This window comes from Calidris pugnax, unplaced genomic scaffold (genome assembly GCF_001431845.1).
Source record: "Calidris pugnax isolate Ruff unplaced genomic scaffold, ASM143184v1 scaffold225, whole genome shotgun sequence".
Lineage (NCBI taxonomy): Eukaryota > Metazoa > Chordata > Aves > Charadriiformes > Scolopacidae > Calidris > Calidris pugnax.
This window is the reverse complement of record NW_015091072.1, coordinates 2,403,040-2,430,219: the sequence shown is the minus strand read 5'-3', so window position 1 is coordinate 2,430,219 and position 27,180 is coordinate 2,403,040. Positions and strand designations below refer to the sequence as shown.

Genomic DNA, 27,180 nt, shown 5'->3' with positions numbered 1-27,180 from the left:
AGGCAAAAGGAGCAAACCAGATCAGATCAGATTACCTGTGTGGCATCTTTTGTCACCTACTTCTCTCCCACCACTGCCCAGCTACCAAAAAGCACACAGAGCACTTCTTCCAGGAGGCAGGGAAAGAAGGAAAGCTGCAGCAGAAAGACCAAGCAAAACAATCTTGTGGTCTGCATGTGAGGAAAAGAACCGAGCAGCTCTACCAAACACCAATGGCAGGAGTTCCTGCTACCGAACCCAGGGAAGTCCTGCCCCACACAACTGAAAAAATTTGAATTATTTTGACAAGAAGGTAGATACGAACCAAACAAAGGCTGCTCAGCAGCCCAAGGGGATGGGCTCCCCCTGCGAGGAGCTGGGTCACACAGGTTCACACGAGGTGAAGCCCACTGCCATTTGTCAGGGCTGAGTCCCAGCCCAGTTTCTTCTGGCAGACAGACACCCACCTGCCGGGGCAGCAGCCAGGCAAGGGCAGCGCAGGGCACAGGGCAGGACCAGGCTGCAGGAGCAGTTCCGTGGACACCAAGTGACATGGCTGCCATAACAAACAGACCTCCTACCCCTTCTGCAGTGTTCATCCATCTTCTTGGGCTGTGGGACCACGCGTGTTGCTGTGTGGCACCAGCTAACGGGAGGCAGGAGTGGACTGCAAAGAGAAGGACACACAAACCAGCTGAGGAGCAGAGAGTGAACACAATCAGGTGCATCCCCTCCTGTCTCCAAGAGGACAGAGTAGCCTGCGCTCTGGTTATCGGGTCCTGAACTAGAATAAAGCCAACTAAAGGCTGAGCCCATCAGAGGTGGGGGGGGGAGGGTCCCACAGGCAAAAATAAGTCATGCAAGCACCCAACCTCCTTCTATCAACTTCAGAAAATAGCAGGTATCATCTTCTGCACAGTCCCAAGCAGTGCCTCTGCTTACCTGGCCTAAGCCCTCTTCTGCTTCCCCTGCTTAGTCTCACTAATAGTTAAAAAGTCTAATCAGAATTAAGGAATGTAAATAGCAGCAATCAATCAGGCCACAGCTCAGAGCCAGTGCTAATACCATGACTCAAACGCCACAGCCGCCGCGCTCACTGAGCAGCGGCCACCTTTTATTTTCTCATTTGCTTCAAATTACTGCTTAATGAAAATGAACTCATTGGGTTTGTTTAGCAAAATAAGTTTAGTTCTGTGTCAATCCCCTTATCGATTAGCGTCACCGCGCTCTGGGGAGCTGGTTGGGGAAATATATGTGAGATCCATCCTGAAATAAATACTGAAGACAGCGTGCGGGAGGGGAACAGCGTGACGTGCCAAAGAACAAGCAACCCAAATGACTGCAGCTCCGGTGAGGCTGAAATACAGCACAGGTGTGTCACCGCAGGACACCCCGGGACAGGAAATCATTAGCCCGTGTGAATTGATAATGAGTCCAACCCAGCATCTTCACAGGCAGAGCACACAAATGGTCAGACACCAGGGTGCCGAAGCTCAGATTTGTTAATAACAAAAGCTTTAATAAGCTTCGAAAAGAAAACAACTGCCTATCATCAGCCGACTGCTGCGGGTAAAGAGCTCGGCCCTCAGGTGACAGATGTGGTAGAAAACCACAGCGCAGAGCGGGCAGGAAGGAGACAAAAAGAAATAAAAAATACCTCAAGGTAAAGCGAAATCCACACCCAAAAGAAGGCGAAGGCGGTGCTGAGCGGGGCAGTCGAGGCCTCGACTCAATACCCCGTGTCCGCTTTGCCACATGGCAGGCGGGTGGTGGAGCAGAGGCCAGGACGTGGCCTTTTGTACACAGGCCCCATTAACGTCTTTCAAAACTCACCACGTTCTTGAAACCTCTGGGTGCCAGGTGCTTCTGATGTCGGGATAACGGCCACGCCAACAGCGCCGCGTTTGACGTTAACAAGCTGCTGAAAGCCGAGGATGCATCCTCTCACATCAGGCTATAAAGGCAACTTCAAAAGGACACTTCTTAGAGTGGAACCAGCAGAAGCTGAGAAATGAAAGAATAATTAGGGGCTTGAAAATTTCTCACAGGAGGCAAGAATGGAAAGATGGAGATTGCTTACCTTAGGGAGGAACTACGGAAGAAAGACATGATAAAATAATTAGAGGCACAAAGAAGATGATGGGAGGCACCTGTCCTCCCTTTCTTGTAACACACAAGATGAAAATATCAGATTTCAAGGTCAGGCATTGTATGAAGTTAGCAAAACGAGCTGAACTCGTATAACCATCCCAACCATCTGGAAGGGAACACAAAGCCACATGATGTGAGGTTTAGCCAGACCAGAAAGTACAGGTGAGCAGAGTAACACCAAACAGTGGCAGATTAATTCCCTGCGAGCTCCTTCCTTGACTCCAGTTGTTAAGGAGCTGATCCCAGCAGCTGACCCAAGTCAGTCTCAGGAGCGTTTAGCTTGACAAGCCCAAGCTCCCAGAAAAACTTTCTGCTTGACCTCAGGGATGGAGTCAAAGACTCTGAAGCAAAGCGTGGGGGGAATCCCAGCGGTTTTCAGCGAGGCTGCCAACAGGCAGGGTATGAGGCTTCCTTAGGAGATGGGTCTCTGAATGAAGAGCCACAGGGTCACCCACCACCATTCAGCAACAACTCTAACACACCAGACCTCAAACACCAGCAAGGCTGCCACTTCAGCTGGCCAGACTGAGGTTTGGTTTATTTTCTTCACAAAAATACAAATCGCCATTAAGTTTTTAGCCAATAAATTGAGTTTCATTCTTCAAAAATGAATGCATTTACTGGTGATTTTGGTTTAACAATTAAGAGAGTCCAAACACTATCCCTCCCTCTCAAGGTCAGTGTGCAAGGTAGCAGTAGAATGAATTACAGCAGTCACCAAAATGCTTTCCTAAAAGTCAGAGAGCAACCAAGCCCCGGTTCCGTGCACTGTGAACACTGGAATGCTGCACAGCTGCTCTGTGAGATACCCAGCCAGGGCTAAAGCCATTTCGACACCTGAATCTCATCAGCAGAATTCAGTACAAAATTATCCCAGCAGAGGCCTGTAAAATTCAGCATTAAGTGCAAACACAATGACTTTTTTTTTTCGTCCTAAACACAATTACACACAAGAACAAATTATCCTTGTGCTTTGTTTTATTAGAATAATCCAGCTCATTTCATATGTAATAAATCCATTAGGCTCTAGAGTTTTGTTTTAAATTACAAGATCAAGCTTATTTTAACAGAATTCATTTAAATACTGTGCTTTTAGCAATTAATACTTTCCCGGTTCTGTAAACGCGCTGTCTGACCTCTGAAGGGTTTGGCTTGGTGAGTTCATATCAGCTTCTACCCCACATTTCAGAAGGCAGCCTGCTACAACGTCTGTAGAAACATGACACAGGAGGATCACACCACACACCAGTCCCTCTCTGCCTGCGAGAACGCTGGCTCTCACCATGCCCAGTCCAAGGTGCCTTCGGCCTCACCACATGTGAGACGGCTGCATTTCGAGTCAGAGCTCCAGGTCCTGCAGGGCTCCCCAGCTTGGTCCAATTTTCACCTTAACGTTAAGTTTTACCGAGAGCTTGATGGCGTTTTCCATCTCGTGCTTGACAATCTGAGCAACCTACAAGAAAATACTAGACATCAGCAGTACACATGGCTTCAATGTTCTGTTCTTCTGCAACAGCTGGGGTGGCAGGACACCTGGAGTCCTCTCCTGCATTTATTTGCTCTGGCCTACTACCGATGGGAATGCATTTTAATCCTGATTAGGGTTTATGAATTGAGAAACCGTGTCATAGAATCATAGAATCATAGAATCATTGAGGTTGGAAGAGACCCTTGGGATCATCGAGTCCAACCATCTACCCTACTCTACAAAGTCCTCCCCTACACCATATCCCTCAGTACCGCATCTAAACGTCCCTTAAACACATCCAGGGATGGTGACTCAACCACCTCCCTGGGCAGCCTATTCCAATGCCCGACCACTCTCTCTGTGAAGAATTCCTTCCTAATGTTCAATCTAAACCTACCCTGTTGGAGCTTGAAGCCGTTCCCTCTCGTTCTATTGTTAATTACCTGTGAGAAGAGACCAGCACCAACCTCTCTACAGTGTCCTTTCAAGTAGTTGTAGAGAGTGATGAGGTCTCCCCTCAGCCTCCTCTTCCTCATACTGAACAGCCCCAGCTCCTTCAGCTGCTCTTCATATGATTTGTCTTGTAGGCCCTTCACTAGTTTCGTTGCCCTAAGGTCAATAACATGTAATGCAGCACAGAGCTGTGACCGGTTCCGCACTGTTTAACGCTACTTAGAACAGAGGCAAGATTAAGTTTTCATTAAACACTTGAGAGTCCTGCAGAGTCTCCTCTTTCACCCCGCTGCACTGAAAAGCAAGACACAAAACAAATACACCAGAAGCAAAGGACGGTGTTCCTCCTCGCTGTGTGGGCACGAGAGGCACTCTGCAAAACACAAACCGCTGGGAAAGGGAAAAATCACATTCAATGCAGGTGCCAGAAGCTCAGGTTGCCCCTCACAATTTTGTTGAGGGAACTTCCAATGTTTGCTGCCCTCCAAAAAGTATTCCTAAGAAAACATTCATTTCAGTACACAGTTAGGAGACCAGAAGATATTTTTGCCTGTGACTTTTTTGATTGTAAAAGACTGGAAATTTTTTTCCTGGCTGGAATACCTGCCCTGGATGAATCATAGAATTGCCCAGGTCGGAAGGGACCTCCAAAGGTCATCTAGTCCGACCCCCCCGCAGTCAGCAGGGACACCCCCAACTAGACCAGGTTGCCCAGGGCCTCGTCGAGCCTCTCCTTGAATATCTCCAGGGAAGGGGCCTCAACCACCTCCCTGGGCAACCTGTTCCAGTGCTCCACCACCCTCACAGTGAAGAACCCTCTCCTAATCTCCAGTCTAAGATAAAGGGACTTTCCTTCCTACCCCAAGGCCCACGCAGAGTCCAGCCTGTCCTGGATTGCTTCTCTGAATGAATCTTTCAGCCCACACCCATCCCACAGTAAAATGAAGAGAGGCTTTGAAATTACTGCAAGTCTTCATCTCAGCTAGAGGCCACTGTGTCAACACAGGAACTGTTCCAGCTTTCTGACCCCTCCATGTGTTTTCATAATTCCCTCACTGGTACCCACAGTAGAAATTTCTCCACAGCTTTTACTGGGGAATGGAGGAGGGATTTTAGGAGATCAGAGCACAAGAGTTTACAACAGCATTAAGAACTAGGGGGAGATTGCTCTTCCAAAACCCTACGCCCTTACATACCACATTTCTAAATGATCTTGATAACCTAGAAAAATGCTTTGAAATAGGACGTAATTCAGCACAGACGAGCACAGGGTAGAAAGAAGCAGGATAAAGAACTAGGATAGAAATAATCTACTGTTCAAAATAGGATGAAAAATAACTGCCTGGGCAGGAAAAAAAACGGGGTTATCAGAGATTAAAAACTGAACAGGGCTTAAGCACGACACACTGTTGTGAGAAGGAAAGCAAACACAATTCTGGAACACAGAACAAGAAAGTGTTGCTCGTGTGACACACAGATCTATTTTCTACTCTATTCAAACCACTGCAGCCTCGATCAAGTTTGGGGCCCAGTATTTCAAAAGAAATTTCAGCCATAAAGAAGGAGGTTCTCTGAGAATGGTCACAAGTCCAGCACACAGTGAGAAACATCGGATTAGGGCTGCTGCACCTAGGACAAGGGATGGCAGCTGTAGAGGAGACACAAAAACCAGGTTTTTGGGAGGTTTCTGGTGAGGTTGATGTGATGAGATGGGACACGCACCCTAATACGGGGGATTTTGAACTCTGAATTTCCTGTACATTAAGCAAACAGCTCCATTTCCAGGGTTTTCAATGGTCAGCTAAAACATGCCCAGAAGAATACTGGCCACCTTAAAAACATAAATGCAACGATGGGGACAAGCAAGCAGTTTAAAAACATCCAGCCTTTGATTCCTAATCTAGCCTATACCTCTACATTCCTACCTGACTCCTTGTTGTCAGGGTCAGCTCAACAGGTAGGAGGGCAACCCTCCTTCTACCATTTTTAGCAATATTATTACAGTCTTGCTATTGTGATAAGCTCTGAAAATTCCCAGCCCTCACTTTGACATTCTGCACAGAGTAGGAAAGCCCTGATGCCCCAGGCATTTCACACCTTCAGCACAAGAAAAAACAGGTATTGCCCCAACAGGGTCTTCTAAAGGAGGCAAGCTAGCTCACTGATAGACTGCAAATGAAAACAGAATGATCACTCATGTCATTTCTCTTACAAAGCATTTGTAAGGAGAGACTGACCGGAACACAAACTCCTAGATATATGGAAAGATATTTTTAGGGTTTTTTTGTGCACTTTAGCAGCTGAAAATAAGCTAGAACCAGCATCACGCATGTGACCAATCTAACTTGTCTGAATAAAAATTGCTGTTGCAGCAGAGAAATACATGTTTAACGGTATAATAAAGTTCTTATGCCAGCAAGATGAAAAAAACCTCACCAACACAGAAACCAGGAAATGCTCGCTTCTTTTTTTACTAAAAGGTATATTGTAGTTCAAAAGAACTAATTAATTCAGGTCCTACTTTGAGTGTGGACTTAAGAGGTAGAGGTTTCAAGGGATCCTTTCCAACCCAGATCTTTCCACTATAGGATAATTATAATGGTGCATCTGAAAGGACAGCAGGCAATAATATCACAAATAAAAATCCCTTCTGGCCCTAAAATCAAAGGGGTAAGAAGCACCTTATTGTCTTAAGCTAGACAGAAATCCTCGAAAAACAAGCAAATCTGGCGAACCCAAGGAAAGCCTGAGCCTAGGAAACATGCCTTGTGTACATGGGCTGTTCTAAGTGATTGCCCAGAAAATCTATGGACAGAAATACATCTGAAGGCAGTTAGAAAAACTGCCATAATTTCCCTTGAAGTTTGTTAATGAAAAATATATAATACAATATATAATATGCAAATCCACTCATTTGGTCCCAGTTCTTCTGGGGACACCGCGATAACTTGGAGTTGGTATCTAAAGACGTAAAAGGCTACACTCAGGGGATTTCAGTTTTCTACAGGAAGAAAATTAGGAGCCTTTTCATCTCTAAAACAGCCTGCCTGGATTGAAGCAGCAGATGTCTGAACAGAGCTGGCAAAACGAACAGAAGCTTGAGCTGAGATTCAAGAGAAAAATATTAAACCTTTTGTTCTTTATGAAATTTAAAAAAAAAATATGCTCAGGCCACTTAGTACTGTGGAAAGCTCTCACAGACAAGGAGCTACAGCTTGCTGTCAAGAAATGGCCTTCTGTCATTAAAGATGTATATGTGCAGAAGAGAAGTGGGAGAAAGCCATCCCCAAGCTATGGAAGCATGCCCTGGGAGCCTTCCTGCCTTTGTGCTCAGGACTTGGGAAAGCACTGAGCTGCCAACACACGGCTAAAACGCTGGCTACTGAAAGCTGTCACACAGACATGCTTTGGCAGGGGGGTTGGATTAGATGATCTCCAGAGGTCAATTCCAACCCCATATCGGTCTGTGATTCTGTGACACCACTATGCCCAGGCATGGGAGCACCTACGCAGTGGAAGAGCACACACAGGGACATGAAAGGTACCTTAAGTCTACACAGCATGTTTCTCATAGCTACCATGCTTCTAACCAGCACCATAAAGCTCCTACCAGAAAGACAGATAAGTAGAGAATGAGGAAACAAGTATCAAAAGCAAGGAATCCTCTTTTCCCTACACAGAGTATAAACCCCAGCTGCAAGAATACATGTTCTGAGCTAGGCACTAGAAGACGTGTGTGTAAACAGAGAGGCAAAAATACCTCAAAACGAGGAAAAAACCTCCCCCCACACCTGTCAGCAATAGTAAACTACTTCACTCATCAAGACTTGGGGAGAAGTTGTACAAACTGCTGTTATAGGCAGCAAAGCACACATTGGAAAAATGAACTTCAGCCATGGGAACGCCTTGAGTCTGAAAATAAAGGGATCAAGAATACAAGTATAATTTTTCATCCAACTCAACATTGTTTTCACAGACCTTTTGGCACACAGCGAGAGAGGATCCCAGGGAGAAAAGCTGAGCCCCTCGAAGGAAGGTTTGTTTGAAACATCATAACACAGTAGGACAGCTGAAAAAGCAACTGCACGGCTGTACCTGGATGACGTCGTCCTCTGCAACTTCATAGAGGAGCTCATCATGGAGTTGGAGGATGAAGAAACCTCCGCTGATGGGATGTAACATCCCTCTGTTGTTCTTCCTCGCCAGCTTTCCTACACAGGTGGGGAGCACACTTTGTTAGATCCCATTTTGCAGAGGCATGTTTTCTCTAATTAAAAAACCCTCACACATTCCTAACGCTGAGAAAAAGAACACGAGGAACTTTGAAATGAAAAAGCCGTGCCTACAGATAAAACCACAAAACATTGCTATTCTATCAATATTTGTACAGCTACTGAGGGAAAAATGTTAATGAAAGGCATTTTAGATACAAACATTTCAGCCTTACATTATGAAGATATGAATCAGAACAGAAACAAGAGACAGTTGCGTCTCCTGAACCATCTGTTTTAAAAGTAAATTTTAAACAAAATCATGTCAAGTATAATCAGAAGTTGGTTTATAATGTTCTCTCTGGCGATGAATTAGGATTCTACATTTCTTTCAAAATAATTTTAACAGCTAGTCTTAAAAGGCAGTAAGTCTCCTCCCAAATGCTGTTATCTGAAACTGTAGCTACTACTCCTGATTAAAAAAAGGAAAGACAAAAAGAGCAGTTTTTGAATAAACAAGTAAGCAGCTGACAAGAACAGGATCCTGGTAGGCCTTGTCTGACAAAAATAAAGCAGAACAAACCGTTCCATAGTAAAAGCTCTTTTTAAAAAAAATAAACAAACACAACCTCACACACAGACTCAAGAGTTATTTATTTCTCAGGTCAGCTAACAGGAGGACTCCAGTTCACAACTACAGGGAGGGTTTCACAGCATCATCAGTTCCTCACGCAAGCCTCACACTGAAGCAGCAATGTTGAAGAGCCACGTGACGCAGGATGCTTCTTTGATGGCACAGGCCTTTATAACTTGCTGAGAAAGAATTCCTTCCAGTTCTCGAAACAGCAAGTATCAGAGGAGGAAAAACTGTCACAAATCAGGAACAGCGTGGCGAGTAGGACTCAGGAGGTGATTGTCGCCCTGTACTCAGGACTGGTACCTCGAGTGCACTACCACCTTGAGTGCTGTGTCCAGTTTTGGGCCCCTTAATGCAAAGTAGACATTGAGGTGCTGGAGCAGGTCCAGAGAAGGGCAACGAAGCTGGTGAGGGGTCTGGAGCACAAGTCTTATGAGGAGAGGCTGAGGGAGCTGGGATTGTTCAGCCTGGAGAAGAGGAGGCTGAGGGGAGACCTTATCGCTCTCTACAACTACCTGAAAGGAGGTTGTAGGGAGGTGGGGGTCAGTCTCTTCTGCCAAGTCACAGGCAATAGGACAAGAGGAAACGGCCTCAAGTTGCTCCAGGGGAGGTTCAGATTGGATATCAGGAAAAATTTTTACACTGAAAGGGTTTTTAAGCATTGGCATGCGCTGCCCAGGAAAGTGGTGCATTGGCATGGGCTGCCCAGGGATGTGGTTTCCACCCCTGGAGGTATTCGAAAGATGGGTTGACATAGTGCTTAGTGACACAGTTTAATGATAGTAGGTTTTGGTCTTTTTTGGTTTGGTTTTTTTTATCAGAGGTTGACGGTTGGACTAGATGATCTTAAAGGTCCCTTCCAACCTAGACAATTCTATGATTCTAAATGCATCTGCTCACCTTTCTACAACTACGCTGGCCAAAGGTCAGTAGCTGGAAGGGGAGGGAAGTTCTGCCAAGCACATGCCTTCTACTCATAGCACACTTCTGAATCTTGTCTTTCTAAAATAAAACTCTCTGACATATTTTTAGAGGTTCGGCAATTAATTATTTAGTTTTTCTTCTCAGTCCTACAAATCAGATTCTTCATATTACGACAGCTTCATGTTTCAGTTGAAGCATAAGAACTATCAAAGAAATACAGCACTCCATCCCTTAAGTTGTCTTTCTAAAAATATATGACTGATGAACAAAACACTGTCTACATTATGCTTAAAAAAAAAAAAAAAATCTTCATAGCACTCCTCTGGGAATGAATACCCCAGCACAGCTTTGCTATCTACAGACAGGAGACATTTATGCTGACAAGTGCTTCATCTAATACTCTTGTGGAGCCTCTGTACATCAAATTCCAGAGTTAATTCTAACCAAGAAAATGTATTTTTGGAACTAGAAGTTGTTCCACTCTATCTTTTCACTGCCTCTGAAGCCAGAGTATCTGCTCAGTTTCTCCTTCCAACTTTTAAACAACTCTGTGGTGGCATCACAGGCCATATCACATGTGAACTCCCACTGCCACCGTTTGCAACATCTGCCTTGAGGCAGTGGGGGTTTCTGAGCTGATCACAGCATTTGCTTTAGTTTCTGTTTTGAGTAGACATTTTTCCCCTCTTTCCTTATGACTTTTAGCCCACTAAACATAGACTTGCCACTGTCAGAAAGTAAAATAACTCCTACCTAAAAGTTAGACCCAAAGGCCCTAACATTTTTTTTTCAGATTTTTTTTTTTTTTTTAATTAGTAACACTAGAAGTTTTGCTCTAATGTGCAAGGAAGAGATGAGCATACCTGTCGTATCTCTCTGGAAGGAGCTCTCCAGATGTCCATGGGACTTGATCACAGAGGAGAAAGCTTCCAGGCGTCTCTGAATGTTCACAGTGGCTGTTTTGACAATGTCTGCAGCAGATCCCTGAACAGTTGTATTCACAGCCTGTCGCTCTGCCTAAACAGAGATAGGTGTTCTCAAAATCTACCCAAACAAATAAATCAAATCTAGCATCCCACATGTACTTCATTAAAAATAATAAATACATGGCCAAATATAAGCATAATAAAACCTCCAGACAAAGAGTTTGTTTTATCTGCCTGAAAGAAAGAGACATTCTAGACTAGCTTCAGGCACAAAATCAGGATTTCCACAAACTTAAAATTAATTAATATCAAGGGTAATAACCTGCAAGAGTCACAAGCCACAAGAGGGACAAGCACATAAACATGGTAACAGTTTCACGAGGAGCAGAAAAATCTCATAGTTAATCCAAGTACCATGAGACACTTCTGTCTATCTTCAAAACCATCAGGAATGGATAACCAAAAGCAAGAAGCTGGATTTCATGGACTAATAATATGGTCTGCTGCACTGAACCCTGACTGCCAGAGCATTACAGCTGTGCAAAAACACACCGGACCACATTATGGCATTTTTTTTCCACAGAAGCTCTACTAATTGTACTAATCCCCTCCTCAGACAAGAAAACTGTATTAAAAGGTTCTTCTCTCTTTGATTAGAGCTGAAATATGTGCAAGAAGTTATGAGGAAGCTGAAATGAAAGTGAAGATAATTCATTAACTGGTCTTTAATATGATTTTAAAGAATAAATCAAAGTTGAACAGAAGGTGCATCTACAAAGCTTCATGCTGAAGTATCCTTCAGATTAAACAGTCAAATCATCTCAAAAGTTTTTTGAAAGTCTCCTTGTTTCCCTTTCAACTACTTGGAGTACAAACTCCTCCATTTCCTCCCTCTTCCACTCTAGCCTCAAATTCCACACTGTACTGAAATAGAGTCTATGACAGATGCGTCCGAAATGACCTTGAAAAAAATAATGCCAGTGCAAAGACGTATATTAAGTAAATATTTATCTAACAAGTTTGAGCAATTTTCCTTTGAGAGGAAATATGAAAAGGAAGAAACACCTGAAAATATAGGACTTAAATGCCCTTTCTTGTTCAAGTGCTGACAGCATACAATATATAGAGACTGCTGAGTGGGAGCAACTCAGCCTGAAGAGTTAAAGCACGTCACTGTGTGGAGGCTTTTTAAAATCATGTCCACTTACTTCAATAAATTACTCACTCCACTTCCAACGTGGGAGTTCTGAAGTGAGGTTAGCACAGTGATGATAGCTGTACACCCGGTCAGAGAAGACTTACGTCAAGCAAACCATGACAAAAACTCTTGTTATTCAGAGAACAACTGAGGGAACAACAAACTAAGTGAGACGTGGAAGGTCATGACCCAGATGGCTCATAGACCCTGTAAAACCACAGATATGGATATGCAAAGAAATCTAACACTTTAAAAAATAAAGTAATAGTTAAAAAACAAAAAAGTACTGGACTCAACATACATGAGCTTTACTGTAAGGGTTGGAATCTTTGATAGCTGGCAAGTATCTCCGTCTTCCCAGGATGGTCTGCACAAACCCATCTCTTCTGCAGCTCTTCACTGTCTCCCTCAAGAATTTCTGAATCCCTGTGAAAAAAAAAAAAAAAAAAAGAGAAAGGTTTCCCTAATACAACTGATTGTGACGGTGACTTCTCACTGGGGTCACTGAAAGCAGCCCGGGAAACCCAAGCAACACAGAAGTTAATTCTTTAGATTTCCTAGACCCTGTCAGTGGGCAAGAGCACACGATCACTCATTCAGCCTATTCGCAGCTCTGCTGGGAAACTTATTAACATTTTTGAGGCAGAAAAGAGTGCATAGTGTCAGGGTATCTGGCTGTGCACAAGGAGGCAGGAAGTCCACTCTGCACATCACCCAGGCACAGAGGATCATACATATATTACTGGTAATAGAGAGGTCAGGACCTGGACCAGCACTGGAAAGATGAGTAGTAGGAAGGGAGTAAGTTGAAAGCAGAAGTCAGAGCCCTTGAAGCCTCAGGCTGACTGACTCTGTCACTTCAGATTCTAGGATGAAAGAAACTTACCCACCTGCACTTTGCAAAGGAAGGAGTGAAACCACCGAGAGTGTTAAAAAGACACTTAGGTTAAAGAAAGGTAAGACAGGGAAGAGTCCCTTTCACTGCAAGTTCAGGTAACAACTGCGCTAAAGTGGAAATAGTTCAGACAGTTTCTTTCCAAAATATAAAAGGAGGTATTCAAGATCGACAACATTCGTCAATTCATTAGGCAGAGTAATTTAGCATGTCAGCCTCGCAATACATATAAGTAAAAATTCATAAGTGAAGTTAAAATATAAGGTACATTGCAGAGTTTGTATGTACACACGTGTACCAAGAGGGAGGAAGCAGGAAGTCATTTCTAGTGGTTGTGAAGGAGACACTATCTAGAAATTACTGGATAATAAACAGACTCTTAATGGGACACCATTTCTCAGCATCTGCCTCCTAAGGAAACAAACCCTGAATCTTCAGAACATAATTTTCCAGCTCATTTCCAAGTTGTATGATTAGAGCTAGCCGTCTCTCATCCCATTTGCCCTCCATTCATTTTCTGATTGCAGCTCTACTCCCTCTATAGCTTTCCTAAAACTTAACAGGCTTCTTCAAAACAAAGCGATGTCTTTTTACAAAATATGGGAGAGCTGCTCTGAGCAGCTGGATAAAAATGTAAGGGAGATATGCAAAACAGCTTAAAACTCAATGAAAGTTAAAAATGAGAACAGAAGAGACAAATGGTTATATTTAAAAATTATAACAAGTGTGGTGTAAAGTTGTATTGCATATCCTTTGAAGCTGTGTTTTAATAGGGAAAAGAGTGTTTCTTACCCAAAAAGTTAAGAGCTTTAAAATTAATCCCCAGGGCTTATTAATTAATTAATGTAATAAGCAAACAACAACGTCCTAAAGATGAATAAAACCAAAGTGTAGAGTAAAATGTCATGGAGTATCAAACTGCTGTGTTCATGAACTGGACTATTTCAAAATGAAAAGCTTTTTCAAAAGATATAGAAGTAGTAGAAAGCTGAGACAAATCCAGGATTTGAAGAGACAGAAGAGATTAAAACAAACAACCACCACACCGCTCCCAAACAGCCATATCCAAACCTGTGTATCTTGATTTGAAGGATTCAATGTAATTGGCAGCTTCATCTTCATCAATCCCCATCTGCTCGCCTAAAGACTTTGCTCCTATTCCATAGATGATTCCATAGCAAATCTGCCAGAGGACAATGTGAAGAACCACAACCATATGTGAGCCATGCAGAGAAAGCAGAGCCAAAACAAAATGTGATTCACTGGAAGACAAGTGTATGGGACTAAGAGCAAGCATTCAAGAAGTCCAAGACATTCATGCTGCTTTTCTCCACCCTCATCCCCCCAAACCCAGACAGCTCCAGTTGAAATGTGTGGAGAGTGGTAGGACATACAAAGCACGGACTGAACAATCATGGCTGAACCCAAACAGGAAACCGTACTATTGGGACTGCCTGATGTTTTGAACACCAAACCTTTCTGCCTAGAAAGCTACTGCTGAATTGTTTTTTCTAAAAATTACCTGTTTAGCTTGTTGCCTGGTCCTGTCTCCAACAGCTTCAGGATCAATCATTTTCCATTCTGCTGCAATGCTCTTAAAGACATCAGTACCCCCGTTCAAGGCTTGAATGAGTCGACAGTCCGAAGACAAATGAGCAAGGATCCTCAGTTCAAGCTGAGAGTAATCAGCAGCCAAGATTAAGCCACCTGAAGTCACAAAGTTAGCAGAAATCATTATTTCATAAATTATTCCAACATTCCAACCAACATTCCAGCAAGGAGGACTGAAGCCATCCTTGCATGTTCTGCTCTGAGAGTTTTCTGCAGCCATTGCTATGCAACCTCAGTCTCCATTTCCTTGCAAATACTTTAAGGAGTTGCTTCTGCACTCCTAAAAGTTGTGTCAATAAACAGCAGAAATTAAATCAGATAAACTCTTGTCTGTTTCCCCAGTGCCCAGGCTTGCTTGCTTTCCATGCAGCCTCGGCATTTAGAAGCCATCACAAACACACAGAACAAGTGTCTGTCCAGGTGTCTGTGTAAAAGTCCAGCACCTGATAGGAATAACTAGCACAGATCAGACCAGCAGACTTGTACTGAGCCAGGGCAGGCAATGTGGATACTGACATTTGGATAGAAATAACACTATATAGAGTGCAATTTGTGTATTAAGAGCTGCCTAAGTATAGCTCTTAAAAAAAAATAAATGTATTCTTAAAGAGGAAATGAAGATGTGAACATTTGAATTATAACATTTGAATGTTTTCCCCAGTTGAAACATTCTTCTTTACAGTCTTGTGAATAATTTTTCAGTCATGCTCACTACTGCATTAGTTTTCCAAGTAGCCTTCTATGTCAGATATATACTTTAATTTTTAACTCTTCATTAGAGCTAGGAATTTTTGTTAACTATATTCTTAACAATTAGCTGGCACAGAGCAGGATCTGGGCATTACCTGGGAAGGGAACAAAAGCATGTCTCATGCTGACAGAAAATGGTATTCCTCTTTCTTCAGATCTGTCTTCAGCCTGAAATTTTAGGCTGTTAAGCAAAATGCTGGAACGCTTTCTACATCTGTGGAGACAAAGAATGACTTTTTCACCAATTTCAAAAACAAAGATGCATAATCATTTTTGCTACAAAAGTTCAGTGAAAACAAGCCTCTATTCCACTCTTCTGGATAATCTATACCTAATTTGACCATGGGGGAATTGGACAGAGGCCATATGTACACCTGAAGGGATTTAGTGACTGATTCAGGCATAAATCTTCCTTGTGCATTCAGGGTTTTGTCCAGAAATTGGATAATTTCACTCCAAAGGAGGTAAGATGAAAGGCCCCAAACCTGTGATGGATGCATTCCAGAAAGATAACAAAGAAGTCCTACAGGAATCCTAAAAATTCAACACCCCACGTTGAGTGTCAAGTCTGCTCTGGACATTGTTTTCACATCCAGGATGCCTACATCATACCCAGTACAGACAGAAAAGATTTCTCCCACAACATCAGCCTCATGACTGCACATGCACACACACAAGTAAGCCTGTGAAAGCAGAACAGAAGTTGCAGAAGCTGTGCTCATAGAACACCACATGTTTCCCCTCTAAAGACCGAGCAAAAAATTGCCCCAAAGCAACTCGATTTTCTTTTCCAGAAGGCTGGAAGTTTACAGTAGCACCCAGATGCTCTGCAACCTCTCAGGGCTTCCTTAGTTCTCCTGTCCAAGCCACTTATAGCTGCAGACAGAATTATACCCATCACAGTGCACAGCTGTGATACCATTCACACCCTGTCAGCACCAGTCTACCAGCCAGCCCATTGTGTTCTTCACTGGGAATCAAAAGGCCTTTATAAGTCCTTGATATTTCGGTCAGTGATCTGAGCAATTTCTTTATCAGAATGAAAAGGTCTCTCTGAGATCAAGGCTAGTTTCAGCAAAGCACAGAAAAGACATCATGCTCTCTTCCCTTTTCTTCTTATATCTTGTTATTTCAGGGATGGTAGGGATCAAGGAGATGAAAGATAGCACAAAAATCACAGAAATAAATTTTCAAAAGAAATAAAGGTGAGGCACAACATAGGGGAACTGTAGAGAATCACACTGTCCAGCATAGGTTCCCAATTTAGTCGAATAAGTAAAGGCTTTATACCATGATCTAATTTAACTACACTCCTTTGGCCAGAAGCTTCTTACAAGATGACGAAGGAGCAGTAATAACAATTACTGAGATAAAAGACAGTTTGGACCAAAGTTTGGAAGGCATTAACAGTCTTCAGCTGCATGATAGCTTCTTTTGCGCCAGCAGTCACTTCTGTGCCTTTAGGATTGTCCCATGTCACTAACGCAGTGGGTGCTGGAGTAAGGAATACAGTCAGGCTGAGAAGCAGACCTCTCTCAAAGTTCAGCAAGCACTCCATTCCTTTGATGGGCTGCTTCTCTACAGGGAAGACTCTAAGAACCCAGTTCACTCTCCAATTGTCCTGCAAAGCTGCTGCAAGCCTAAGCACTGGCCAGAGCTATTTCTCAGAATGATATTTCTGCCTCCATGGCTATGCCTGATTATCCTCCTGAAGAGGGAACTGTAAGAAAAACACTGAGTAACAAGTCACACTGACATAACAGCAGCCACAGGTGAAGTAAGAAAAAAGAGAAATTTGACAACTCAACCACATTAAGATCAACAGAGTAGGCAGAAGCTTTGCCAAGATCCTCCCACCTGCCCCCAGAAACAGCACGAGAATTAACATTTCCATGGGCTCGGGAAGGTGGGCTTTCCTCAACCACAGTTGGCATTTCAATCTCAAAATCTCTTGGCACATTCTGGATATTTGGCTCCGTGAAGGTTATTCGACCTGAGAAGGCAGACAAGGCAGAACTAAGTAAGAGTCCAAAAGGAGTCTCTCTAACTTAACACAGCTGAACACACATCTGCATCTCCAAAAAACAAGGGGAGCGAGGGGGGGGGCAGGGACAGCATACAACCACTGAGAGAACTGAAGGAAAATAATTCAGGTTTATTGGACTTGAGATGTTTCCCCTGCAGCATTCCTGTATTACTAATAAGAAACTCCCAAATCCAGAACCTGTTTTGCAGTCAGAGATTTACACGCTAATATATGCAAGAAATGAGTAATACTGCTTGGTGAACACAAAAGCTATTTTAACACATCTAGACTTTTAGGGCAGATTCCTGTGAAATAGGTATTTCAGTATTTTCATTTGGCTGAAATAGAGCACGGGCTTATTTCCTATCTTTTCCCCATAAAAAAGCTGCGCCCCACACACACAAAAAAAAGGAGGAGAAAAAAAAGAACAGTAAGAGGGGAGGATTTTATACACGTTTCTCTACCTGTAGCTGTGTGAGTCTGTGACACTGGATATATCCTTTCCATTCCCAGTGCAGGATTCAGTCGCTTTTCCCTCTGTAGTGGAAACACCACTTTAGTAATGGCATTGTTGATCCTCCTCCATTCCAATATCAGCCCTGGCAACGGGTGAAGTGTCTTTAATTTCTCCAAAACATCCTTGTGGAGAGAAAAGGTCACAACTACAATTAACTGCCTTTGAAGCTTTATTTATAAAGTTTTTGCAGTTCTGCAGGAAAATCAACTCTTTCACCCACAGTGAGTTTCCAGTGTCACTGCCTTAAAATTAAATGGATATCCCCTCCATTTACACCGCCTACCCTGGGCAATCAAAGCACCACGAGACACAGCTGCAGTTTTATTACACACAAGAAAGCAATCACTTCTCTTCGGACTTTCACACCCTCATCACCACTCAGTATCCACCAACCAATAAATCACCTGAAATGATCAAATAAAGCCTCACTTGCTGTAGGTTCCCCATGTTGTCTCCTCTTGCCCAGCGGTAGTGCTCCTCCTCCATCTTCTTGCATACTTTTTTCCCTGCTCTCTCCTATCCATATTCTAGGAACTCAACAAAATGAAGCCCTTGACCATGCTCCTTGAAAGACAAAGCTGACCACTAGCAATCAAATCCTTTCAGTTAAATCAGAAATATGAAAGGACAAACAAGAATTTAAAAAGACTGTGCACACAAACATTTCTCAAAGTAACAGTTATTTTTTTTGTATGCAGCAGGCAGCTGTAGCCTCATCTCTCCACATTGCAAAAGCAGGAAATTCTCACTTTGCTTCTTGCTCCCTGCTCTGCCAGCACCACTGCACTCACTTTTTCACTGCCACTTGAGTTTCAGAAATCAATACTTGTCTTCCAAGCGCTAACTACACTGAACAAGGGGGAACTAAGAAAACAACACAGATTAATGAGCCCTGAAAACAGGGAACATATATATCTGCTAATATCACTTGTCTGGCAAGAGCACCCATGAGCCTGCAGCAGTTGGTATTAATGCAGCTCCGCAGTATTTATCAGCTGCCAAGCTTGTCAATAGCCTTCACATATATATAAGCTTTTGATATACTAAATTTGATAAGCCATCAGATCAGCCATTCCGAAGACAAATTCTCTGAAGCACAATATAAAGATATGGTAGTACCAGGCAGGGAAAATATTGAATTTAATCACCATGGTATTTAAGTATCTTTCAAGCTGATGTTGAAAAATTCTTCTACTATTTGCTTTACAAAATTATTGTGCTATTTTGGCCTTACACATGGTTTGGGAAATTAAATTCTGCCTGATTTATTCTAATTGAAGCCTGCTATTTATAGTCATGTCCTCGCTGTACCCAGGCTTTAGGAAAGTAGGAGTTAATAACTCTGCTAACAGAGAAGGCAGAATCCAGTTTAAATTTCCAGTGGCAACTGAAGGAGTAAAAAGGCAGGTAAAATTTTTCATTTAAGTCAGCATACCTAACTCCAATGTATCCAAGCAGCAGATGTGTAAAGTAAGTTATTTTTCACAGTCAGACTAAAACCAGACTTTACTGTACCTTGGTTGTACTGAACTGCTTGCTCAGCCTAACCCTGTTGCCTTTAGCAGTTGCTCTTCTTGTGTAACCCAGAGTTTTCTTGTTCCCTTGAACTTTCACATCTCCATTTTGTGGCAACTTCAGCTCCAGGAACAAAACCTGAAAAAGGCCAGCACTTCAAATCAGTTTCTGCATGCTACTCCCAGGAGAAGACAAAAAGCAACGGAGCACTTAAACAGCTTGTTCCAACCGAAGGATAGTACAAATGCTTCAGGTAATTAAAAAGCTGATTAAAGATCTCTGCTATCAAAGTCATTCCTCGTCATTTTAATTAACTACAAAATGCAATCTAAAATCTCATTTTCTGAACACTAGAAGTTTGAGTTCAGAGGTATGTTTTTAGAAAAGGTAATTAACTCCATCCAATAAGTGAGGTTACTGCTGACAGTCAACTGTAATAAAACGTGGAGTTAAGATGACTAAATGTGGGAAAAACACTGGTGAAAAAAAAAAGAAGCATTAGCAGGAAGCAGGCTTCAGAGCAACATGAATGCCATAGGAGGCAGCGGTCACAAATACTTTTTATGGAGTAGCCAGAGTATTAGTTTTTCTAAAAAATTGCCAAGTAAAATTAGACAGAAAGAACATAGTTTTTCATTTTTCACTCCACATTTCCTTGTAGCATTACACACTATTTAGCAGCTATTGTGTTTCATTTCACAGCTGGCAGAAGGGAATAGAAGCTTTTCCCTCACACTTTTTTTGTAGCATAAAAGTTTTACTGACATAAAATTAGAAGGATAAAGCTATAATAACCTATACAAGCCATTTTATATGATTCTTAACAAAATTTTCACATGAGAAACAAGCTTCTGTAGTTCAGAGAACAGCATTTCAGAAAAGAAACTTTCCTTCTCTTGAAGCAGAGTGAAACTAGAGACAAGCCTTATTTTAGGAGTTCTAACTCAGACTACTGTTACTGAGCAAAACTTCTGCGTTTGCAACAAATGAGGAATATTTCTGTGGAACTTCTTTTAGTGATGATGCCTGCAAATTTTGACTACTTCCATATAGAGATCCTCAGCAAGAAATTAGTATCCAGAAAAGAAATAAGTCGGGAAAACAGCATGCACAGTAATTAGAATCTATTTCTATGATTCCATGTAACGTACATGAAAAAAATATATAGTAAAGTTCTTCAGGAATAGAAGCATTGCTATTTTATATAGAAATCTATTTCTTAGGCTTAAAACAAAACAAAACAGTTCTATTGAGATTATTAAAAACAGTAGTTGATTCAAAACTTTTCAAGCAGTCTTTCCTCCTCTTTCATGTTTGTATAGGGACACGGGTAACAATGCAAGTTATTCAGTACAACTATTCTTAGACTCAAGACTACATGATATCACATCACATCTCGTGTGCAGAATACTGGTATTGAAAAAAAAACTTCTCTAGTTCTGCACCATTCATCCAAAATATTCCAAAAGCCCTTTCATTGGCAGATCATCTCATGCGCCAAGAGAAGCCAAGGTCCTATACAAACAATATGCTAATTTCCACTTGGTTTTTATTTCCAACATGCTTATTTCTACTTCTACCTTCTTTATTTCTGCTAAAGTTAGCAGAAATCAGGATGATCAGCAACAAGCAGGATCAGTACCAATCAGATGCACAGCACCTTGCAGGTGAGTGTGAAAGCAAACTGCACAAGAAGGTTTTTTTTCCTTAAGTCTAAGCAAAAGCTTCTTGAGGGTAATTTCTGAAAGTTCTCCCCCTCCCGCCCTAACCCTCACATACCTCTGCAATGTCATCAGGGCTGGTCAAGGAGAAGCTGTGGCCTGCCAGCTGATAGGCTTTGGTCTCAATCTCGCTCAGTTTAGCTTGCATCACCTGTTTCTGGGTTTCATATGCTGTTGTGCTAAAACCAATGCCATTCAGCTCCAGCAGAGCCAAGCAATAATGGGTGGGCATCTCCACTTTAGAAAATACATCTGTGATAAATACAAACCCCAGGAAAAACTCTTACATCAAAACCAGATCAACTGCAAAACAGATTCATAAAAAAATAGCTGGGGAATCTTCAGTTTTTAAAATCCTGAATTTCCTGACACACTGAAATCTCTTAATATAGATTTAGTTTAAATACTTTTGTTTCTGGAAAATTTCATAGTAATAGATATTTCATAGTAAGAAGTATTCCAGAATTAAGAGAATAACAACTTCCATCAAAAACCTTTTTTCTAAGAAATACACATCTCTTTGTATATCAACATTTTATAAACCACAGACATGCTTACTGTAAAGCTAACTTGATACACTTTAATTCCACCACCCACATCATTTAAAAACATTTCAAGGTTTATTTGTCACGATTATTAAACTTGCAATAAAAGAAGTACCTCTGCAATGTCATCAGGGCTGGTCAAGGAGAAGCTGTGGCCTGCCAGCTGATAGGCTTTGGTCTCAATCTCGCTCAGTTTAGCTTGCATCACCTGTTTCTGGGTTTCATACGCTGTTGTGCTAAAACCAATGCCATTCAGCTCCAGCAGAGCCAAGCAATAATGGGTGGGCATCTCCACTTTAGAAAATACATCTGTAATAAATACAAACCCCAGGAAAAACTCTTGTAACATCAAAGGCAGATCAACCGCAGAACAACAGATTCATAAAAAAATAGCCGGGGAATCTTCAGTTTTTAAAATCCTGAATTTCCTGACACACTGAAATCTCTTAATATAGATTTAGTTTAAATACTTTTGTTTCTGGAAAATTTCATAGTAATAGATATTTCATAGTAAGAAGTATTCCAGAATTTTTTATCATAAAATATTTAAGATGATATTTCATAGTAAGAAGTATTCCAGAATTAAGAGAATAACAACTTCCATCAAAAACCTTTTTTCTAATAAACACACATCTCTTTGTATATCAACATTTTATAAACCACAGACATGCTTACTGTAAAGCTAACTTGATACACTTTAATTCCACCACCCACATCATTTAAAAACATTTCAAGGTTTATTTGTCACGATTATTAAACTTGCAATAAAAGAACTTCAGTAAGACTGGACCCTAATCTTTGGCTTTGGATACAACGTAGGGGAAACAATCATAAAGCCCACAAATGGTTATGTGGTCTTTGGGGTTTTATTTTGTTTGATTGTTTTTAAACAGAGATAAGCACTCATCAAATATTATCAATATCCCAAACATATGGGATCATTCACTACGGGATCACAAAAGTTTCACGGACACAACACACTGATGACAAAGAGGCCAAAGAGGAAGAAATCTCCTTCAGAAAACATGGGAGGATTTTAGGAATTGCTTCTGACATGGAAATGCAAAAGCTTTTGAACATGTTCATGAGAAACCACAGACAGACCCACAAGTCCCCTCAGACTGGCCAGGGTACTCACCTGGGAGGTAAAGATCTGCTTGATTCAGAGACTTAAAATACACATTGCTATTGCCTTAACCAATGGAAGTGGTCGATATTTAGGATATAAAAATTATATTTTAATTCAAAATTTAATTTAATATTTGACAAAACAGATGTACTTCAAAGGGACGTGCCCTCTTTTAACAAATCAGCATTTTACCACAGAATATACTTAGATAAGGACTTCCAAATCTCATCTCTTCTCCATTGATCATTCACCCTGTGGTAGTACAGCTACCTTTTCCCTCAATCTTTACCCCCAATGGGAAGAGCTCTCTTTACCTGTGAGATTTTCCTTCTGTAATTCATCATGGAGTTGGTTCATGACGTTGAAGACAAGCACAGACTCTATCGCTGCTCTGTATCGCCCAGAATGATCTCTGCTGGCACTAAGCCCCAGGCTCTGCACCCCTTGGCCGGTGCCTACCCCTTCCAGTAGAGGTAGCTCACTGGGGAGAAAGTTAGTCACCATGTTGTGAAGTGTACGTTCCTTAGAGTCAGCATCAAGCAGCCAACATGCAACCTTAAAAAGGGAGAGCTCCATGAGGCCTTTTTTTCCATTTTAGTCATAATACAACATAAATACTTAACTGGGTGTTCATGCAAGGTTATAGTGTTGATTATTTTTCTTAATTTGTCAGGCAGACTGGAATAAATTGTGGAAAAGTTATGAGATTTCAGATAAAAGCTTCAGGAGGGCATAAGTCACTAAAAAGCTTCATTCTCACTCAAAATTAATTCCGCGCATTTGAAAACCTTACCCTCTTGTCAACTAAACACAACTAGAAGTGTTGTCCTCAATGTTTTTTTCTTTTATTAAAACCTAACAAAAAGGGGATTAAACATGTTTTGATCCTGATTTTCATATTTAATCTAAAAACTGACTTTGTAAAAAACAGAACTTGCTATTGATCTAGAATATTAGTCAAGCTGAGCTCTCCTTTTCTTTTTTTGCACGTCAGCACGAGTACCAAGAATTCTGCAAGGCAAATTTTATTCGCAGTAAGCCTCATGCCTCCCACTGTCTTCAAAGCAATTTCACTTACAGCTATATTTCAATTTCTTGTGTCAAAATAGGACGAAACACAGGTTTTGCATCATCTATACTATGCAAGCAGAAGGTAAAAACTACATGTATATAGAGGGGAAGGAGTTGTAGGAGAGGGGGTGAATGCGTGTGTCTGTATATGTATATATTTATTGCATCACTAAAATAAACAAATATGACTCCATTTAACACACAGAACAGTGCAGTGAAAGGTGCTAATTTTATTGCTCTTTAATTTTATCCTTTAATTTTATGTATTATCTTTAATTTTATGTATTGGTTTGAAAAGCTAAGTTTGTAGTTTTGTTGAACACCTTAGCTGCTTACTTGCAGACTTTAATACTGCCATGAGGTTATTCAGCCCATGTGTGAGGCAAGCTTTAAAAATCAACACCAGAAATTTCTATGCATCTAGAGCTTTTCCTAACAAGGACAAGAAGGTGCTTTTGTCTCTTTCTAGCGTTTCATTTCAGTTACAAATGGTACCTGAACCTACATTTTGAAGTTTCATGCAATCTTTGTTTTGTTTTGAGAAAATAGTGGTAGCAAGGTGGTTCATACACATAGCAGGTAAATCAGAATGACCAGAAGCACTTCTGCCATTTTAGTCCCAAGCTTCTTACAGCAACAAAACAAGAGTTCAACCCTGTCCGCTGGTAGAGGGGACAGATTTAACCTCATCCTCCCCACTCAAGCAATCAGGCGTGAAAGATCAGTGTGTTAACCTGTCACTGAACCTGCTCTGTTTCTCTTGCAGGCGCCATGAACACACACAGCAAAAGAAGCCTCCTCTAAATGCTGTTCTAGAATTCCCACTGGAAGAAAATGTCACTAAACCCCCTGACAGACGTGCATATTCAAATTGAAATACCAGAAGGAAAGTATCTGAAGGTCCTCCCGTCTTTCCACTGGTGTCTTTACACTAGTAGTTTTATGAAGCTAAATTTCTTAATCCTGCAAACCTTTGGGTCCTCAAAACTGCCTTCCAAGGAGATGCCACAAGCCATCACCAGAGTCTTGTAGTGCTGAATGAAGTCATACATGACAAGTGAGCGTTCCTGCTTGGGCTTCTTCTGCAGGTACAGCTGCAGATGATACAGTCTCTCTGCTACAGACAGGTTTTTGTCCAAAGGTGGTGGTGCCAAACTCATACTGATTTCTAAGGCAGGAAATACAAGAAAAAAAAAAAAAAATCACCTTTTAATCCACTGCATGATAAGAAAAGCAAAAGGAAAATCTTGAATCCAATCACCTAAAGCACAAAAAGTACAGCTGGACTGTGAACAAGTAACAATAAATCTATACCAATATTATATATTTTATCAAACCTGACAAGGCTCCCAAAAAGCAATACGCTGTGTCTGCACTACTAAACAAAGGAGAGCCAGGAGTCAAACCCTAGCCACGAGTCCACGTAGCACAGATTGGGTTATGTTTAGCATTCAAATGTCAGATTTGTTCTGCCAAGCAAAAATTGGAAGAGGATGAAATAGAAAAGCAAGCAAACTAAAGAGAACACAGCAATAAGCTAACACCTTGGCGTACGCCTGCTCAGCAGTCCAGTGCTTGAGCCCATTTACCTGGTCTTACTATATAGCACCAGAGGTGCATCCACAGCAACATGTTCAAGGGTGTTCAGTACCTAAGACTGCCGAATAATATGGTTAAATCACTCCATCACATGTCTGAGCTGGGTTTGGGACACTCAAAAGACTTCCAAGAACCTACCTGTAGAACGTGTAGCTAGTGGTGTTCCTGATAGGGGTCAGTACTGGGTCTAATCTTGTTCAACATGTTCATCAAAGACCTGGATGAGGGGACAGAGTCGACCCTCAGCAAGTTTGCTGATGATACAAAAATGGGAGGGGTGGCTGACAGACCAGAAGACACTGCTGTCATTCATGTAGACCTGGACAGGCTGGAGAGTTGGGCAGAGAGGAGCCTAAAGAATTTCACAAAGGCAAATGCAGGGTCCTGCCCCTAGGGAGGAATAACCTGCAGAGAAAGGGCCTGGGAGTCCTGGTGGACAACAATTTGACTATGAGCCAGCAATGTGCCCTTGTGACCAAGAGGGCCAATGGCTTCCTGGGGTGCATTGAGAAGAGTGTGGCCAGCAGGTCAAAAGAGGTTATGCTCACCCTTTACTCTGCCCTGATTGTGGCCACATCCAGAGTATTGTGTCCAGTTCTGGCCACCCCAGCTCAAGAAAGACAAGGAACTACTGGAGACAGTCCAGTGGAGGGCTACAGAGATGATCAGGGGACTGGAGCATCTCTCTTATGAGGAAAGCCTGAGAGACCTGGGTCTATTTAGCCTGGAGAAGACTGAGGGGGGATCACATAAATGCTTATAGATATCTAAAGGGCAGGTCTCAAGAGGATAGGGCCAAACTCTTCTCAGTGGTGCCCAGTGATAGGACAAGAGGCAATGGGCACAAACTGAAACACAAGAAGTTCCATCTGAACACGAGGAAAAACTTCTTTACTTTGAGGGGGGCAGAGCACTGGAACAGGCTGCCCAGAGAGTGTGGAGTCTCCTTCTCTGGAGGTATTCAAACCCTGCCTGGACACGTTCCTGGGCAACCTGCTCTACTTGAACCTGCTTTAGCAGGGGGGTTGAACTACATGACCTCCAGAGATCCCTTCTACCCCCTACCATTCTGTGATTCTGTGGATCTACTGAAGCTACTTTTCTTGAAATTCAGTGTCACGTAGCACAGCACAGCCAGTCTGCTCACTTACCAGTCTGGTCTTGTATCTGCTGCAAAGAGATATAGTAGGCATCCTTTCCACCCCAACATACTGCCAGTCCAACTACCAAGATGTCCTCACAGCCTTGGACAGGAAATCCATCATCTTCAACTTGCATCCGCTGAGGAGAAGTTACTAAAGGAATAATTTTTAAGTTACAATTATAAAATGGCATCCATAAATAAGAGTTTGGATCCTGAAAATATAAATACACATAGTTGAACCTAATTTTCTTAAAAGCCAATATATACCTTCATTTTTCCCTATAGGGAAAAAAATCTGTGTTTCTTTTGGGGAAAAAAAACCAACATGTCTAGAATAGCAAAACTTTATCTTAACAGAAGCAACCACCCTTATAGTATCCCTGCAAAACTCTGGCCTTTTCTAGCAATCTCTTCAAGAGTTGAGACAGAAACGTATGCCCTCCTTCCACTCTGAGAACATTTCACATTTGTCTGTCAAAAGTCTATTTCGATAGTTAAGAAATTTTGTTGTTGTTGTTATGGCAATATGATAGCAAAGAATCTAACTCTGCTTAATCTTGTTATTTTAAAGAAAGCGTATGTTTCTACAGCAGCAGGAGCAAACTGCAGCAAATGAATACTTCTGTGGAAAAAAAAAAAAGAGGCAATATTGCACCAAACCAGAGACATCTCTGAATTTCACACATGCATATATTGAACCAAGTTTACTT

General features: G+C 41.8%; 1 protein-coding gene across 1 annotated transcript in view; it reads right to left on the bottom strand.

The window, feature by feature from the left end:
• Positions 1 to 3,090: 3,090 nt before the first annotated feature.
• Positions 3,091 to 27,180, bottom strand: part of POLQ (polymerase (DNA directed), theta) — a 68,247-nt gene continuing 44,157 nt past the window's right edge. The window contains exons 19-30 of the mRNA XM_014957090.1: positions 22,971 to 23,211; positions 21,643 to 21,836; positions 19,262 to 19,399; positions 17,694 to 17,868; positions 17,061 to 17,196; positions 15,299 to 15,417; positions 14,365 to 14,549; positions 13,914 to 14,025; positions 12,249 to 12,373; positions 10,687 to 10,840; positions 8,147 to 8,262; positions 3,091 to 3,583 (exon numbers count right to left, since the gene is read on the bottom strand). Coding sequence (XP_014812576.1) covers positions 3,470 to 3,583; positions 8,147 to 8,262; positions 10,687 to 10,840; positions 12,249 to 12,373; positions 13,914 to 14,025; positions 14,365 to 14,549; positions 15,299 to 15,417; positions 17,061 to 17,196; positions 17,694 to 17,868; positions 19,262 to 19,399; positions 21,643 to 21,836; positions 22,971 to 23,211 — 1,809 coding nt within the window. The 3' untranslated portion in view covers positions 3,091 to 3,469. The remainder of the gene's footprint in view (positions 3,584 to 8,146; positions 8,263 to 10,686; positions 10,841 to 12,248; positions 12,374 to 13,913; positions 14,026 to 14,364; positions 14,550 to 15,298; positions 15,418 to 17,060; positions 17,197 to 17,693; positions 17,869 to 19,261; positions 19,400 to 21,642; positions 21,837 to 22,970; positions 23,212 to 27,180) is intronic.